This window comes from Eutrema salsugineum, unplaced genomic scaffold (assembly GCF_000478725.1).
Source record: "Eutrema salsugineum unplaced genomic scaffold, Eutsalg1_0 scaffold_2, whole genome shotgun sequence".
NCBI classification, from domain to species: domain Eukaryota; kingdom Viridiplantae; phylum Streptophyta; class Magnoliopsida; order Brassicales; family Brassicaceae; genus Eutrema; species Eutrema salsugineum.
The window spans coordinates 16,117,961-16,133,532 of record NW_006256829.1 but is presented as its reverse complement, the minus strand read 5'-3'; the positions used below and the strand labels follow the sequence as shown (position 1 = coordinate 16,133,532).

The 15,572-nt window shown below is 33.1% G+C and overlaps 1 protein-coding gene across 1 annotated transcript; it reads left to right on the top strand.

Moving 5' to 3' along the window:
• Positions 1-438: 438 nt before the first annotated feature.
• LOC112086593 lies at positions 439-7,830 on the top strand. The gene is made up of 7 exons (XM_024155562.1): positions 439-1,270; positions 1,382-1,922; positions 2,005-2,165; positions 2,759-3,823; positions 3,903-4,001; positions 7,535-7,657; positions 7,730-7,830. Exons 1-7 carry the CDS (start codon positions 439-441, stop codon positions 7,828-7,830), a joined length of 2,922 nt encoding a protein of 973 aa, XP_024011330.1.
• The last annotated feature ends 7,742 nt before the right edge of the window (positions 7,831-15,572 follow it).

Sequence of the window (15,572 nt, the reverse complement as noted above, 5' to 3'; positions counted from 1 at the left end):
CGGGCGTATAATATGATGTTTTCCTTCACTTCTCTGGAAGGAAAAATAAATAAAGAAATCAACGATGGTAAAGGTCCTTACATTTTCCAGATGAGTGGGGAGAACTACCATTATATAGGGGATATGCTACCAGCTCCTGGAAAAGAACCAGCCTTTTTACAGCTGTATATATATAATACCGCAAATGAAACATCTAACCGAATAGCTGCCTATGGGTATGAATATTATTCCTTTGGTTTATATTTAATTTAATCATTGAGATCAATTTTAAAACATATATGTATTGTTATTAAATGTTATGTGGTTCTAACTGTCATAATAATTTATTTTAATTTTTTTTAGGAAAACAGGACCGACTGATAAATTGCGAGAGAAGGTGGTTGAGAAAATAAAAATGTACTAGATAAACATAACAAACATGTGGATGCATTACGAAACATGCGAGAAAGGTTTGATCCTAACGATGATACAAGCCGGTTAAGGATAATTTTAAGGCATGACAGGAAAAGTGATGGATGGACTGAGAATCTACCAACTACTTACGAGGTTGCTGCATTGATACCTAATGATTTCGATAATGAGACAGATTCACGTGATATCATCATCGAGTGTAAAAAGACAGGGAATCTCAAAAGGATCAGTGAACTACATCCTGCGTATTTGCTTTTGCAATATCCATTATTGTTTCCCTATAGCGAGGACGGGTTCAGACTTGGTATCGATATTGGTTTTGTAGATACCGAAGGGAGGAAAAGGTTGCATATTACTATGAGAGAGTTTTTTGCTTTCCGCATACATGAGAGGGTTGGCGAGTCACCAATCATCCTTTTATCTGGAAGATTATTCCAGCAGTTCTTAGTGGATGCATACACGATGATTGAGACTGATAGACTACGTTTCATTTCAATGAATCAGTCTAAACTTCGTTGCGAAAATTATGATAAGATAAAGAAAACTGTTGATGAAGGTGACACTGATCTTTATGACAAGGGTAAACGTATTATTATACCTTCTTCTAATACTGGTGGTACAAGGTATATGGTGCAACATTATCTAGATGCGATGACTACTTGCCAGCATTTTGGTTTTCCGGATCTTTTCATAACCTTTACGTGTAATCCCAAATGGCCTGAGATTACCAGGCACCTAAAAATACATAACTTGAAGCAAGAGGATAGGCCAGATATATGTACACAAGTGTTCAAGATGAAACTAGATGATCTCATGCACAAACTCACCAAAGAAAATGTGTTTGGTGTCGTAAAACCTGGTATGTTTTATTAAACTAAGTATCTTATTTCGTTTAGCAAGATATTGTCCATACCACTGCTAGATGATCATGCTAACTAATCTTTTATAAACTAAAAATTATTCGTTGCAGCGATCTACAGATTGAGTTTCAAAAACGGGGACTACCTCATGCACGCGTCGTTCTTTTTTTTAGAGGCTGGTCACAAGCTACCAACAGGTGATGACATTGATAAGATAATATGTGCTGAAATTCCTGACAAGGATATTGATCCAGCGCTGTATGAGATAGTAGGAGATGTCATGATGCATGGGCCATGTGGTGCTTTGAATAAGGATAGTGTTTGCATGGCTGAAGGAAAATGTACAAAGTATTTTCCAAAACTATTCAGTCCGATCACTAAAATAGATGATGTTGGATATCCTATATACAGGCGACGTAATGATAAGAAAGTTATCGTTAAAAAGGGTATTGAATGTGATAATAGATTTTTGGTTCCTTATAATAGGAGCCTCACACTGCTTTATATGGCTCATATCAACGTCGAATGGTGTGGACAGTCGCGATCAGTAAAGTATCTATTCAAATATATTCATAAAGGTGCTGATTACATCCGTGCAACTATCAAGAATGATGATAAAGAAAACGAGATTAAGAAACACTTCAACTCTAGGTATGTTTTAAACATTTTGTTCACATCTTTTATATATTTGAAATTCCAATCTTCCATTATTTAATAATGTCTTTATATATAGGTATGTAGCGCCTTCGGAGTCTACGTGGAGAATTTTCGGTAATCGTACTCACCATCACACGGTTTCTGTAGTTAAACTACTCTTTCATTTACCAAACCAGCAAATGGTCATATACAACAAGGACGATCCAAGTGACGAGGTTATTAAACGTGTCTCAGTTGGTACGTCAAAATTTATTGCTTGGATGGAGTGCAACAAGGAGTATGAACTGACGAGGACCTTAACTTATGCGCAACTTCCTTCGAGATTTGTATGGAATGGACCAAAGAGGATATGGACCCCACGGTCAAAGAGAATTGCTCTTGGTAGAATTACGTACGTACCCATTGGGGCAGGTGAAGCGTATTATTTAAGGCTTTTGCTTAATTTAGTCAACAAAGGTCCACGTAGTTTTGACGATATAAAAATGGTCAACAAAGTTCTACATTCTTCGTTCAAAGACGCTTGCTGTGCGTATAGATTATTGAATGATGACAAAGAATATATTAAGGCCATCAATGAGGCCGGATTGTGGCTTTCTGCCAATTATCTCCGTCGTCTTTTTGTGATCATGCTCACTACTCATAGTATATCCATTCCTTCTAGACTTTGGGATGCTACATGGCAGGTATTATCAGATGACATCATATATAATTACAGAAAGACTACCAGGGATCAAAGTAAATCGTATAGTTATTGTTTACGTTGTTGTTATTATATATCTTTAAGATATTGATAGCTTATTTATCTTTTGTAAAGTTTTGAAATTGTGTAGCTGTTAGTCTATCTCAGGAGCAAGTTAAAGACTTTACTCTGGTCGAAACAGAACTTCTTTTACATGTAAGTGGGAGATCTTTAAAAGAATTCACACCTATGCCGTTTCCTGAAGATATTAATCTGGAGTCACGTGATAATCCTCTTATTTGGGATGAGAGGAATTACAATCGCGAAACTCTTAGAGTTAGAAACGAGCAGATGTTAGCCACTGTAACCAGCGAACAGAGAAGGGTTTATGATGAGATCCTAGAAGCAGTAAATAAGAACAAGGGAGGTATGTTCTTTGTTTATGGTTCTGGAGGTACTGGTAAAACTTATTTGTGGAGTCTATTAGGATCTGCTCTACGTTCCCAAGGTGATGTTGTTCTTAAGGTTGCATGGAGCGGGATTGCTGCGTTGCTATTAGAAGGAGGCCGAACTGCGCATTCAAGATTTGTAATCTCTATCGTGGTTAATAAGTTTACCTTCTGTTCAATCAAGAAGGAGTCGAATCTTGCCGACCTGATAAGGATTGCTAAACTCATTATATGGGATGAGGCGTTGATGATGAGTAAAGAATGTTTCGAGACTCTAGATAGAACGATGCGTGATATATTAGAAGTTGACAAGCCCTTTGGTGACAAGGTCATTGTTTTGGGAAGGGATTTCAGGCAAATATTGCCAGTGATTCCAAATGCTGGGAAGACAGAGATACTTATGGCCACTTTGAACTCGTCACCTCTGTGGTACAAATGTAGAGTGTTGAGACTTACACAGAACATGCGACTTATAGCTGGAGATAGTAGCCGTGCAATGCTTGAACGAGCTGCCTTTACAAAGTGGATCTTAGACATTGATGATGGAACGATAAATGATGATGGGAGTGGTGAAGCCGTGATTGATATTCCTGATGATCTGTTGATTAAAGACTGTAAAGATCCTATAAATACGATCGTCAAAGAAATTTATGGGAGTTCGTTTTCGAAAGAGACTAATCCTAAATTTTTTCAAGACCGTGCCATACTGAGTCCAAGAAACGATGATGTAGAGACGATAAATGATTACATGCTTTCAAAGTTGTCGGGTATGTTTATTTTGTTTTAGTTCCTCTTAACTTACTTGTTTAAATTGATATAATACAACAATTGTTTTGTTTATAACAGGTGTTGAAAGGACTTATCTTAGTTGTGATAGCATTGATACGGCTGAAGAAGTTGTCAATTACAATGATGCATCTGAAGTACCATCGGAAAGTGTAGCCAGTAAGAATAAAGGTGGCTCCAACAATATGATTTATACCGAGGAGTTTTTAAATAGTATCAAGATGTCTGGTTTTCCTAATCATGTCCTGAAGTTGAGAGAAGGTACTCCTGTAATGCTTCTAATAAAAATCGACCCTAAGAATGGGTTGTGTAATGGCACAAGACTCATTATTACTAAGATGGCTAATTATGTTCTCCAGGCTTAGATAATAACAGGTAGCAAGGTTGGTGACAAAGTACTCATTCCTAGGATATTCCTCTCCTTCGGAGATGAAACTTCCTTTCAGGATGAGACGCAAAGCAGTTTCGTATTACATTAGCTTTTGCAATGACTATAAACAAAAGCCAAGGACAAACACTCGAAAAGGTTGGTTTGTATCTTCCAAGGCCGGTATTTAATCATGGGCAACTCTATGTCGCTGTGTCGAGGGTTACATCCAGAGAAGGTTTGAAGATATTGATCACCGATAAAGATAACAAACCACAAAGCAAAACATTGAATGTCGTCTACAAAGAAGTTTTTGACAAGATATGATTTATTTATTTTTTTTGTTTATCTATTCTCTATGGATCTCGAAATATGTTAGTTCTTTTTACTATATTATAATTACGTTCGGTTTTATAGGTTTTACTAATAGATTTGATGTTTTTTTATTTTTCACTAAGTTGGATCTGATGTAATTCGTTTTAAATTTTCACTAAATTAGACCTGAAATAATTCTTATATCATGTACTAAGTTTAGATTATCTATTATCGTAAATGGGTTTGTAAAGCCCATATATTTACATTATGTTTGATTGGTTTACACCAAAAGAATGTTACTAATGGATATGGGTATCGACTATTAATTTTTATTGAACCCAAATATTGTATATAAATTGGAAGTTGTATAGATACTCGGTATAATCAATCTGATTCATTTTTTCTTCTTATATATATTACTCCACCATGTACAATTTAGCAGCTTTCTTAATTTTTTTTTTTTTATTAATGGTTTGATCTCTCACGTTTAACTGTAGTCGGATATTCCAATGACAAACACAATTCGATAATATCTTTTAATGAAACTTAAATTGTAGCATATTATTGGACATCTATTGACATTTCATGTGATGAACATTGTCACGTAGTTATAAATATCGTGAATGCTCCAAAACCAAATTATCAATGTCATCGAAATAAACTTAATAGTTTTTAGAAAACTAAACCAAGTACATACTGTCTTTAAAGTGATCATTGCAAACAACATGGAATTTGATATGGTTCTTGGTTAAACTCCAGACCTCCTCTTTTTACTTTTCTTCTCCTCTCCCTTCAAGCACAAACACAAACAATCCAATTTAAATTTTTGTAAAATTATATAAATTTAAACTAACTCAATATTATATTTAAACATGAATTATTTCTAAAACAGAGAGTTTAATGAGCAATCAATAACAAAATATAATGACTCAGTCACATAGATTTGAGACAATTTTTCATTATTAATCTATATATAGTTCTGACTACTTACCCATTCGGCGGTATCCATGTGTCGAATTTCTGTCTCACAAAACCGAAATGCATGCACTTCAACCCTATCTCCAGATCTAGAATCAGATCGTGTTTTTCGTTTTGTGCAACTTGCTTGGGATGTCTCATTAGATGGGTTGCCTTTGTCATCCTCCATAAATAGAATATGCAGATTTTACAATTCATTGTTTAAGACATGATTAAAATAACCTTTAGTGAAGAGGATATATTACCTGAGTAGTATTCTGTTTGGCTTTCGGATTTGATGCGGTGAGTAAGTGTAATTGTTCCCATAATTCTTCTTGCTCGATCTTGGAATCTGTTGGTGAAGGTGGTGACTTAGGTTCCACGACACCGAATCTCATTACCAATGGTGGGGGATTAATGATCAACAAGCCATTTTCATCGATTTTTTTTTTATTTGTGTTCGCCATGTTCTTATGAATGCTCTCACAAACGATAAGGCTACTTATAAAATATTTTAAAGTTCTTTGAAAAGAAAACCTCAAGTGAGTATTTTTAAGGTGTGCAATAATAATCAATTTTCTCATTTTTCAATTTTTTATGGGGAAGATTATGCGACTTTATGTTTGCACCTAACCGTTTGACTTTCTAGGTTTCCTGTTTCATATAATTTTAAGGAAAATTGCCCAAGTAGATACATAAAGTTATAACATATAAGTTTACATAAATGTCATTTTTGTTATGATGTTGTATGAATATATCATTTCTTAAAATATTGAAACATAAAATTGTCTAAATAACATAAGTTATAGAGATATATCGTATTATTTTATGGAAAGTGTTATAATTTAGCAAAATTATATATTTAGTCAAATGGTATATTTACTTATTGAGGTTGCGTGTATCCTTAGTGAAACTTAAAACATGGAATATATTTTCTCTGACACGTGAAACGAACAAATCGGTCAATATCGATATGGAAATATCTTGACATAAATTAGTGGAATTGTTGTTGGTTTTGACAATAAGGGGCTTTAAATGGTAACTGTTCAAATTTTTTTTTTAATAATTCAAACGAAAATAAATTTACAAGAAATAATAACTGCCTATTCAACTGCATTGTCTGTCCTTTTCATCTTTAACATACTTTCTCATACTTCGTCACTTTTAGTTTTCATCTTTATAAATCTCATTCAGAGTTCTCGATCGAAAAAAGAAAAAAAATAGGTTTCTAAAATGTCTGATGTTGTCGATGTTGCTTGTTTGGATACTTACAAAATAGGGTGGTTAATATCTGTCAAGGTGGTCAGGCTCTGGAAGCATTCAACATTCTTAGGAAATACTATCGAGATGGTTCTGTCTGATATCAAAGTATGTGTCTTTTTTTGAAGTTTTTTTTTTTTATGTTTTCTATTTACTATTCACTGATTATTTTTGGCTGTGTTATTTTTCTAGGGTACTCGGATCGCTGCAACCATTATACCAAACGAGTTTCCCACTCAATGGAAAGAAATCAAACAGGGACAGTGAATTCGGATTTTCAACTTTTACTTTAAAGAAGCAACTGTATCAATGCTTACAACGATCAATAAACATCGTTCGCAGTTAACTTCTGTCACTATTATCACCCCTATTTGAACGAGGTCGTACAATTTGTATCTCCATTGCTTCCGATTTTATGATATTGTGGATCGAGCCATTCTTTTTGACTATCTGATTGGTAAGAATTTCAACTTTAACTTTTTATAAGAATTAATCAAATTTATCGGTTTGCATGATAATCTCTAAACATATATGTTAAGTTTTACAATAGATTTAGATTCAATTTATTATTTCGTTTATTATCAGACGTTATGGGAACTATTGTGAAGATGAGTCCACTCTGCAATGCAAGTAATGATGCTTATGAAGAGAATCTCGCTTATCTCCGATTTGAGATAGTAGATACACGGTATTACGAATTATGTCCATTGTTTTATATCTAAAGGACTGTTAACATATAAAGTCTTTACCAAATATTTCATTTTTCATATTGTTTTTTCTTGTGGCTGAATAGAAGGCCGGTTAACATGTTACGCCCGTGGTTCTCTAGCAATAAATCTCCATGATGTATATCAGAGAAACACATGTGAATCGGTTGTCTGGGTGTTAAGGTTCTGGAAGATGAAAAATGGCCAAGGTATATACATATTTTCTCATATATGTCTTAAAATCTGAATGTTGAATAAAACTTTTTTCTATTGTTGTTTAGGTATCGATAAAAAGTCTGTGGTTCTCCGATCTAATCATCTATGCTCAGATTTTTTGTACAATCCTGTCGATGCAGAAGTTGATGCATTTAGAGCGACGTGAGTATTTAAAATTTTGGATTCTATATATTGTTGTTTCAATGTTTATTAAAACGTTTTGGTAATGAATTTTTATCACTTTCGTAGGCGGAACCAACTACGGACGAGAGCATCGACTGTTTGATGTTATTTGTAGACCTCCTCTATTCTGTCTCTCTATTTCACTGTTTCTTCTTTGTATTCTGAAACTCATTACTTAGTAGTTTTATGCCTACTTTTAAAACTAAGATCAGTGATTTTATTTAATAGTTTCTTATTGTTTATATATTAATTTTGTGATGTATTATTAAACTATATTTTATGTACTATATGTGTTTTTATTAGCTCATATTGTTAGGTTCGATGTCAGACTATGTCCTTTTTATAAGATTTTTGTGGCTTTTGTTATGGAAAATATTTTGATTATTTTTGGTATAGTCAGAGTAATTGCCTAAAGTGAACATACTAGAAATCAGGATAATTGCCTAAGGTAAACATATATATATTTCGACTATTTGTCACAGGAAAACTTATTGACTGTCGTCATAAATTTTCAATAAACCTCTAACTATAATTGTCTTTTCCAAGAGCACATAAAAACTTTAATGATCGTGATAGTAAAGATATTCTACGATATGGACCCAATCGTGTTTAATCTTTATGGTTGTTCACAAAAATCGAAATCAGTAATATTTTTGTAGGGATTTAGATTCGTTTAATGTTTAGATGTTTATTTGCTTAATAATATCCGGTATACCTTTATCAATAATATTAAGTCATGATTAATTAATGGGTCCAGTATATCTATATTTTTAGATACCTTAGTAACCAATTTATATTCGGATATTGTAATAATAATAAAAAAAACTAATAAAATCATGAATTCCTTTATTTAATAATGATTTATCGGTATGAAAACATATATATACACATATGTTTTGTCTTCGAATTAAAACAAAATTTAAAATTTTATAGAAAGAAGATATACATATATAGATTATGTTTTGTTTATATTTCTAAAAAATTATAAAGTTATAGATAATTTGTTTTTAGTGGTTGCGATCATATTGTATTTATATCGAATATATATGTATATATATATAACGGATAATGAAAATCGTTTTTAAAGACTCGGTTCAAGTAAACGGTTTCTAATGAATCGTCATCATTAAGCGTAATCATATTTTTAAAAAACGTTACGTATATATATATATATATATATATAGATGATCTGATAAAGACTCGATGCAACAGAACATAACTACTTTCTGATATTTTATTCTCTCTAAACTTCTCACAAACATGGGTAGTTATGATTTGGTTCATGAGATAAATGGATGGAGAGATGACTGGAGGATTGTGGTTAAAGTTTTGAAAAAGTGGAGCGTGAACGATCCACAGGGATTACCAGGTCTTGGCTTCATTATGACTGACGAGAACGTTAGTTTTATTATAAACTAAACTTTGTAGTAATAAGTCTCTGATTCTGTATATTTCTTTATTGGTTCTATGATTTCTATATTTTTTTCTTATATTGTAGGGATGCCGAATTCAGGCAATTGTTCACAATCAGATGTTCGAGTATTTCGAACGAGTTTGCCATGAAGGTCACTGGATTATGTTATCTCGGTTTAATCTCAACCGATTGCTCAGGAATGATCGCGACAAGATAACTAGACACGGTTTTATGATTACTCTGACTGACGACACAAATGTTTCACGTATAATACCAATATCTAATAAGGCATTCGTCAGTTTCGTACAATTTTCACAGATTATCAATAATCCTTCCGCTCATGAATATCCTATTGGTTAGTATAATTATATATTGTAATTTGTTTTTTTATTATTTTTAAAAAATTTGCTGTAGTGTTACTGATATGTTGTGTTTATTCAGATTTGATTGGTATACTTGACATTGTAAGAGATCTCATATCAGTTGTGCAGACAGATGGAAAAATTGTCCTGACACTTGGTTTTCGTCTTAATGACAATGAGTAAGCGCATTTTTTTTATTTTCTATTGTCTATGGTTATGATAATTTAGTTTTACAATAACTCTATTATGTATTTTGAAGGGATAATACATTGGAATGTATCGCACATGGCTCATTAGCATCTGACATAAAGGAACAATGCATATGATATGATGGTCCATTTGACGTCTGCGTTTTACCGATTGATGTGTTACAAGAACTGGAGGTATACCCTTCAATTTGATATAACTCTAAATAATTTGAATTTATAGGTATCATCATGCGTATTGATTCTTTTTTTATTAGAAGAATTGACTATCCAAAATCAGAAAGAAGAAGGTCTTTCGCATTCATGACTGCTTCTGCAATGGATGAAGTTTCTGAATTTCGGGCAAAGTAAGATAATTATTATGACATTAACCCTACTCCCTTAAAACAGTTTTTTGTAGTACTATGTTGTTTACATATATTCTTAAATATTAATTTCAGGACTTGGGGTGAAGATACATAACGAAGTGCATGGAAACAGTTCTTTGTTTTAGATATGTATTAGCTATAATTTATATTTTTATTATTATCTTTGTTATCATTTTTTTTGTTTTTTGGTTGTTGATTTTATCATGTTCTACTAAACACTATGTTTTATAAATAATATGATTTTGTGGCATCTACGAAAGAAAAAATAAAAATCTAGAAACAGTTGTTTTTGTTTGTTCACTGAAGAAATAATTTTTTGGTTGAATTTACGCGTTCTTGAAAATCAAAACACGGTAACAAGTCATCATCTTTAAAATATATTGTAGATGTTTATCATTTAGCTAATGTAAATTTTCTTTAAAGTAAATTTTTCATTCAAAATATATAGATGGTGTTATAATAAACAATTTTAAGAATTTGTAACAATGAGGATTGGAATATTAACATTATTTTAAATAGGAAAATCTCTATATATATATTTATTTATTTAAATCGAAGATAATATTGTTTGCTTATCTATATTGATTCTGAAATTTTAATATTCTTAATTTTTGGTTATAGATTAATATAAAATCATATTTTTTTCTTAAAATATACTCTAAATTGCACAACCCTAACTGATAGTCATCACGCAATGGCGGATTATAATTTTGTTCGTCAATTGGACTTTCAAATATCCGATTGAAGAATTATAGTGAAGATACTCAAAAATAGGTGGTGGATTACTCGGACGATAATCGAAGCCTAAATTTCATTATGGTCGATGAAAGGGTAAATTTCAATAACCTATTATGGTATTTGTGATATTTATTGTTAGTTATGCTTATTGTTTTAACATACACTAATCTGTTTTTTTTTGTTGTTTTAATGTTACTGTATAAACTTCTAGGGTTGTAGAATACAGGCTCGGGTAAACAATCAGATGATGGAACATTAATTTCAATCTGATATGCGAAGAAGATCAATGGTTTATGTTGACTGGATTTCTTTTGAATCCTTACAGCTAGACTAATATCCAAAGTATTACAAAACATGACTACGTTATTACACTGACAAAGGGAACAACGATTTCACCAGCTTTATCATTAACAAATAATTTGTTCTATAATTTTGTATCATTCCTCTCGATTTATGAATTCCCAGATGCTCATTATTATCTAATTGGTAAGAATATTTTGGTATCTTCGTATAATGCAAAATTTATAGTTCGAACTCATGTCTTTATTTTGACTAATTACAATCGCATATTTGATTGGAGTCGTCAAAAATGCTAGATATTTTACTATTACATACCCGGATGGAACGACTTCATCATCAAATCGATTTAAGATAATAGATGACGAGTAGTATATCTCAAACTATATGTTTGAAGTCTAACTAACTAATTCTTAACTACATTTTTTGTCAAAATATAGGGATTTTATGCTAGAGTGTTGCACACGGTGAGTTGACAACTGAAAATATGAGATAAGTGTAGAGAATACGAAGGTCTCTTTGCTATATGTGTGTTAACCGAAAGGTGTGTAGCAATTGACGGGGGTATGCTTTCTGATGATACATCAATATGTTATTTATAAAATCGTTGTATATAACGTAACAATATTCCAATATATATGTTTTAGAGAATGTGTTTATCAAGGATCATGATGATGATGGTGTGTCCCGTTTTATCAATGATTCACCTATTGCTGAAGTTTTAACCTTGCGCAATAGGTAAGTATGTTTCTATGTCTTGTTTAAATTGACTTATGAAAAATTAAAAAAATTTCATAAATTTAGATTTACATAATTTTGTTATTGAAATTTCAGGATTAGGGAGAGATTAGATGTGCTGGATACATATGATGTCTAATGGATTGGGCCGAATAAAAGGATTCAAAATTGATAATCTATATACATTATTAGTTTTGTTAGACACATTTTTTTGTATTTACAAGTCTGTTTTGCGATTATTAATAAATAATAATTTATTCTAATTTGGGTTTAAATTACTGCTTTTAGATATAATATATATTGTTCTGGGAAATTTACTACTAGAATATGATTATGTGCTATCGTGAGTAGATAATTTATGAAATATTGTCGTTGGATAAAAATAATGTTATTAATAAGAATGTTAGATCAATATAGCGTTGGATAAAAATAACATTATTCTAATAAATTAGATTATATAAACGATATTATATATTTTGTGAATAATATTCTGTCAAAAAAATAGCACGTGTTGGATGATTAAAAAGCATGTCAATAACATATATAACTGATTTGATTCTAAATATGTTTGATGTAAACGGTTTATTATGTTACACTCAAATTATATATCATCTGAACCCAATATTTTTATACATCATATGGGCCAAAAAATTTCGTGTTGTAACAAAAATTCGACTCTTCCTTTAATAGATAAACCGTGCTAACCAATAATCTATCTAGAATATTCATAATAAGTTGCAACTTTTCAAAAATGGAGCATTTTTACTTTACAAAAATACGTAAAATGCACTGATTCACGGGACACTTTCCATAACCGTTATTTAGGTGTTATATATATCCTCATTTCCTCATATCCATCATTAAAAATAAATAACAAAGCAATCTTTCTCCCCAACTGTTTCTTTGGATTTATAAAAACATTATCCCCATGGCTACATATAACATTGTTGATGAGTTACATGCATGGAGATGAGATTAAAAAATCTGTGTCAAAGTTGTGAAAAGATGGAATAAACCTGATCGCCAAGGCTTACCAGGGCTGAATTTCATTTTAGTCGACGAAAATGTAAGTATTATCTAATATGAATATATAACTGTTTTGTCTATATTTATTGTTTGTTTGATCTCTTTGCAAATTTTATTGTATATAGGGTTGTAGAATTAATGCTTCATGTGATAACCTCGCCTTTCCATATTTTTACTGTGTTGGGACTGTAGGACGGTGGCTTGAATTGTCTAAATTCGGCTTGATACCATCTGAATGGAAGAATGAGGGAAGAACGACGAGACACAATTATCAGATCATTCTCACTACTGAGATAGAAGTTTCAAATCTACGACCATTGACAATGGATCCCTTCATGAAATTTGTCCTTTTTAGTGAGATATACAGAATTCCTTACGCTCAGTTGTATCATGTTGGTAAGATTAACTTCTAATATTTGTTTTAGTGTTTTCATCTATAAATTTGTACATATATTTTTTTTTTGTCAACAGCCTCATTACCTAGTACGGTTGGGTTAACCAAACTGGTGGTATTGAGTTTACATACATAACATTTTGAGGGTAGATCCGAGCACTCCTTGCTAGGTTATCCGCCTTCGAGTTCTTTGCGCGTGGGATATGGGATATACGAAAGAAACTGAATCTGTCTTTCATCTTCATTATCTCCTCCAAGTGTAGAGCAAAAGCCGGCCAGTCTCGGGTGTAGACACCATCTTCACCAACTCTGAACAGCCGTAGCAAAAGCGACTTCCATCTTTTGATTCTCCAACATACAATGCATAGCCCATATAAGGGCTTCCATTTCTGCGTGTAGAGGCGTAAGCCTTCGTCTTACATTTTGTGCTCCCATTATTTTCTCTGTAACACCTTCCTTAAAATAAAACCATCCTAGACCCGTTACTGGCTCCGTATCTTTCCACGATCCATCAATATAGCACCACCAGCCTTCATAAACTATAGGTATTGACAAGCTTGTAGTATGAGCAAGATCTATATGTGTTATATCCTGTTCTGAATTTTGAGCCTCTTCCCATAAATTCGCTTCTGTTTCCGCTATTTTTAGCGTAACCTGTGGATCAATATCGATATTTGAGTACACTTTCTCGTTTCGAGCCTTCCAAATATACCATGCAATCCATGGAAATTGTATGTTTTTTTCCTCCTTCGGAAGTCTCCAAAACAGATGATCAAAATTCGAAAAAACCGATGGCCCTGGAAAAACCCCTGGGGGTGTTGGAATTCGTGATAATGCCCACGTTTGTAACGTAGGAGGACATTCAAACAGAACATGATTAATTGTCTCTTCTGCTGCTCCACACCGTGCACATTGTGTGTCACATTGTATTCCCCGAGTACGTAACCTAGCCGACACTGATAGGCAACCAGAGATTGCTTGCCATATAAAATGTTGTAATTTCGGCGCACATTTCAATTTCCAAGTATATGCTTGTAAAACTTTAATATCTGGGCCAAATGAGACCTCTGAGATCCTCTCTGAAAAATACCGCTCAGTTTTGTACCCCGACTTTACCGTGTATCGTCCAGATTTTGTGAAGTGCCACCCCAATGAGTCTGGCCTATAAGATCTACTAATGGGAATTCCACGAATAATGTCCACATCCTCGGGGTTGATAATTGCCTTTATCAATCCCAGATTCTTGTCACTGGGTCAATCAGATGATTAACCATAAGATTCGGGTAATAATTAAACCCCTTACAAGTGGCTGATCTTGGGCGAGAAGAAGGTATCCAAGGATCATTCCATACAGAAATAGAGCATCCTGAACCAACTCTTTGATTAGCCCTTTTTTAACCAAAGATCTAGCCGTGATTATGCTCCGCCATCCATACGACGGCGAGTAGGATTTCGCTGTGTCCAAAGGACTTGAGTTCCGAAAATATCGTCCTTTGAATACCTGTGTAAACATGGAGTTTGGCCTGTCAATCAGCCTCCATAATTGTTTTGCCAGTAAAGCCGTGTTAAAATCCTCTACATTTCGGAAACCGATACCTCCTTCTGTTTTTTCTCTGCACATTTTTCCCCACGCTACCCAGTGCATACCTTGATGATGTCCATCAGAGCTCCACCAATACCTTGCTGCTGCACTTGCTAGTTTTGCTGCAGTAGCTTTAGGTAATCGAAAGCATGACATGACGAAGGTAGGCATTGCGGATGCCACTGATTTAATCAGAACCTCTTTACTGCCTTTCGACAACAATTGTGATGTCCAGCTATTGATCCGATCATGTTGTTTTTCAGCTACAAAATTAAAGATTTTGGTTTGGCGCCACCTAGGCTTTCGGGGATACCTAAATAGGATCCCGTCCCTCCATCACAAGAAATTCCTAAAATATGTTTCATATCATTTCTAATGTCTTCCGAGACCAAATGCCCAAATTGAACTGAAGATTTATCAAAATTAATTTGTTGTCCCAAGACCCTTTCATACTGTTTCAGAATAGCCAGAATCTTCTGGCATTCATCTTTATTTGCTTTACAAAAAAATAAGCTGTCATCCGCGAAAAGTATCTGTGAGATCGATGGACTTGCTCGTGCAATTTTTAGACCGGTCAATAATTTTTCCTCTTCAGCTTTC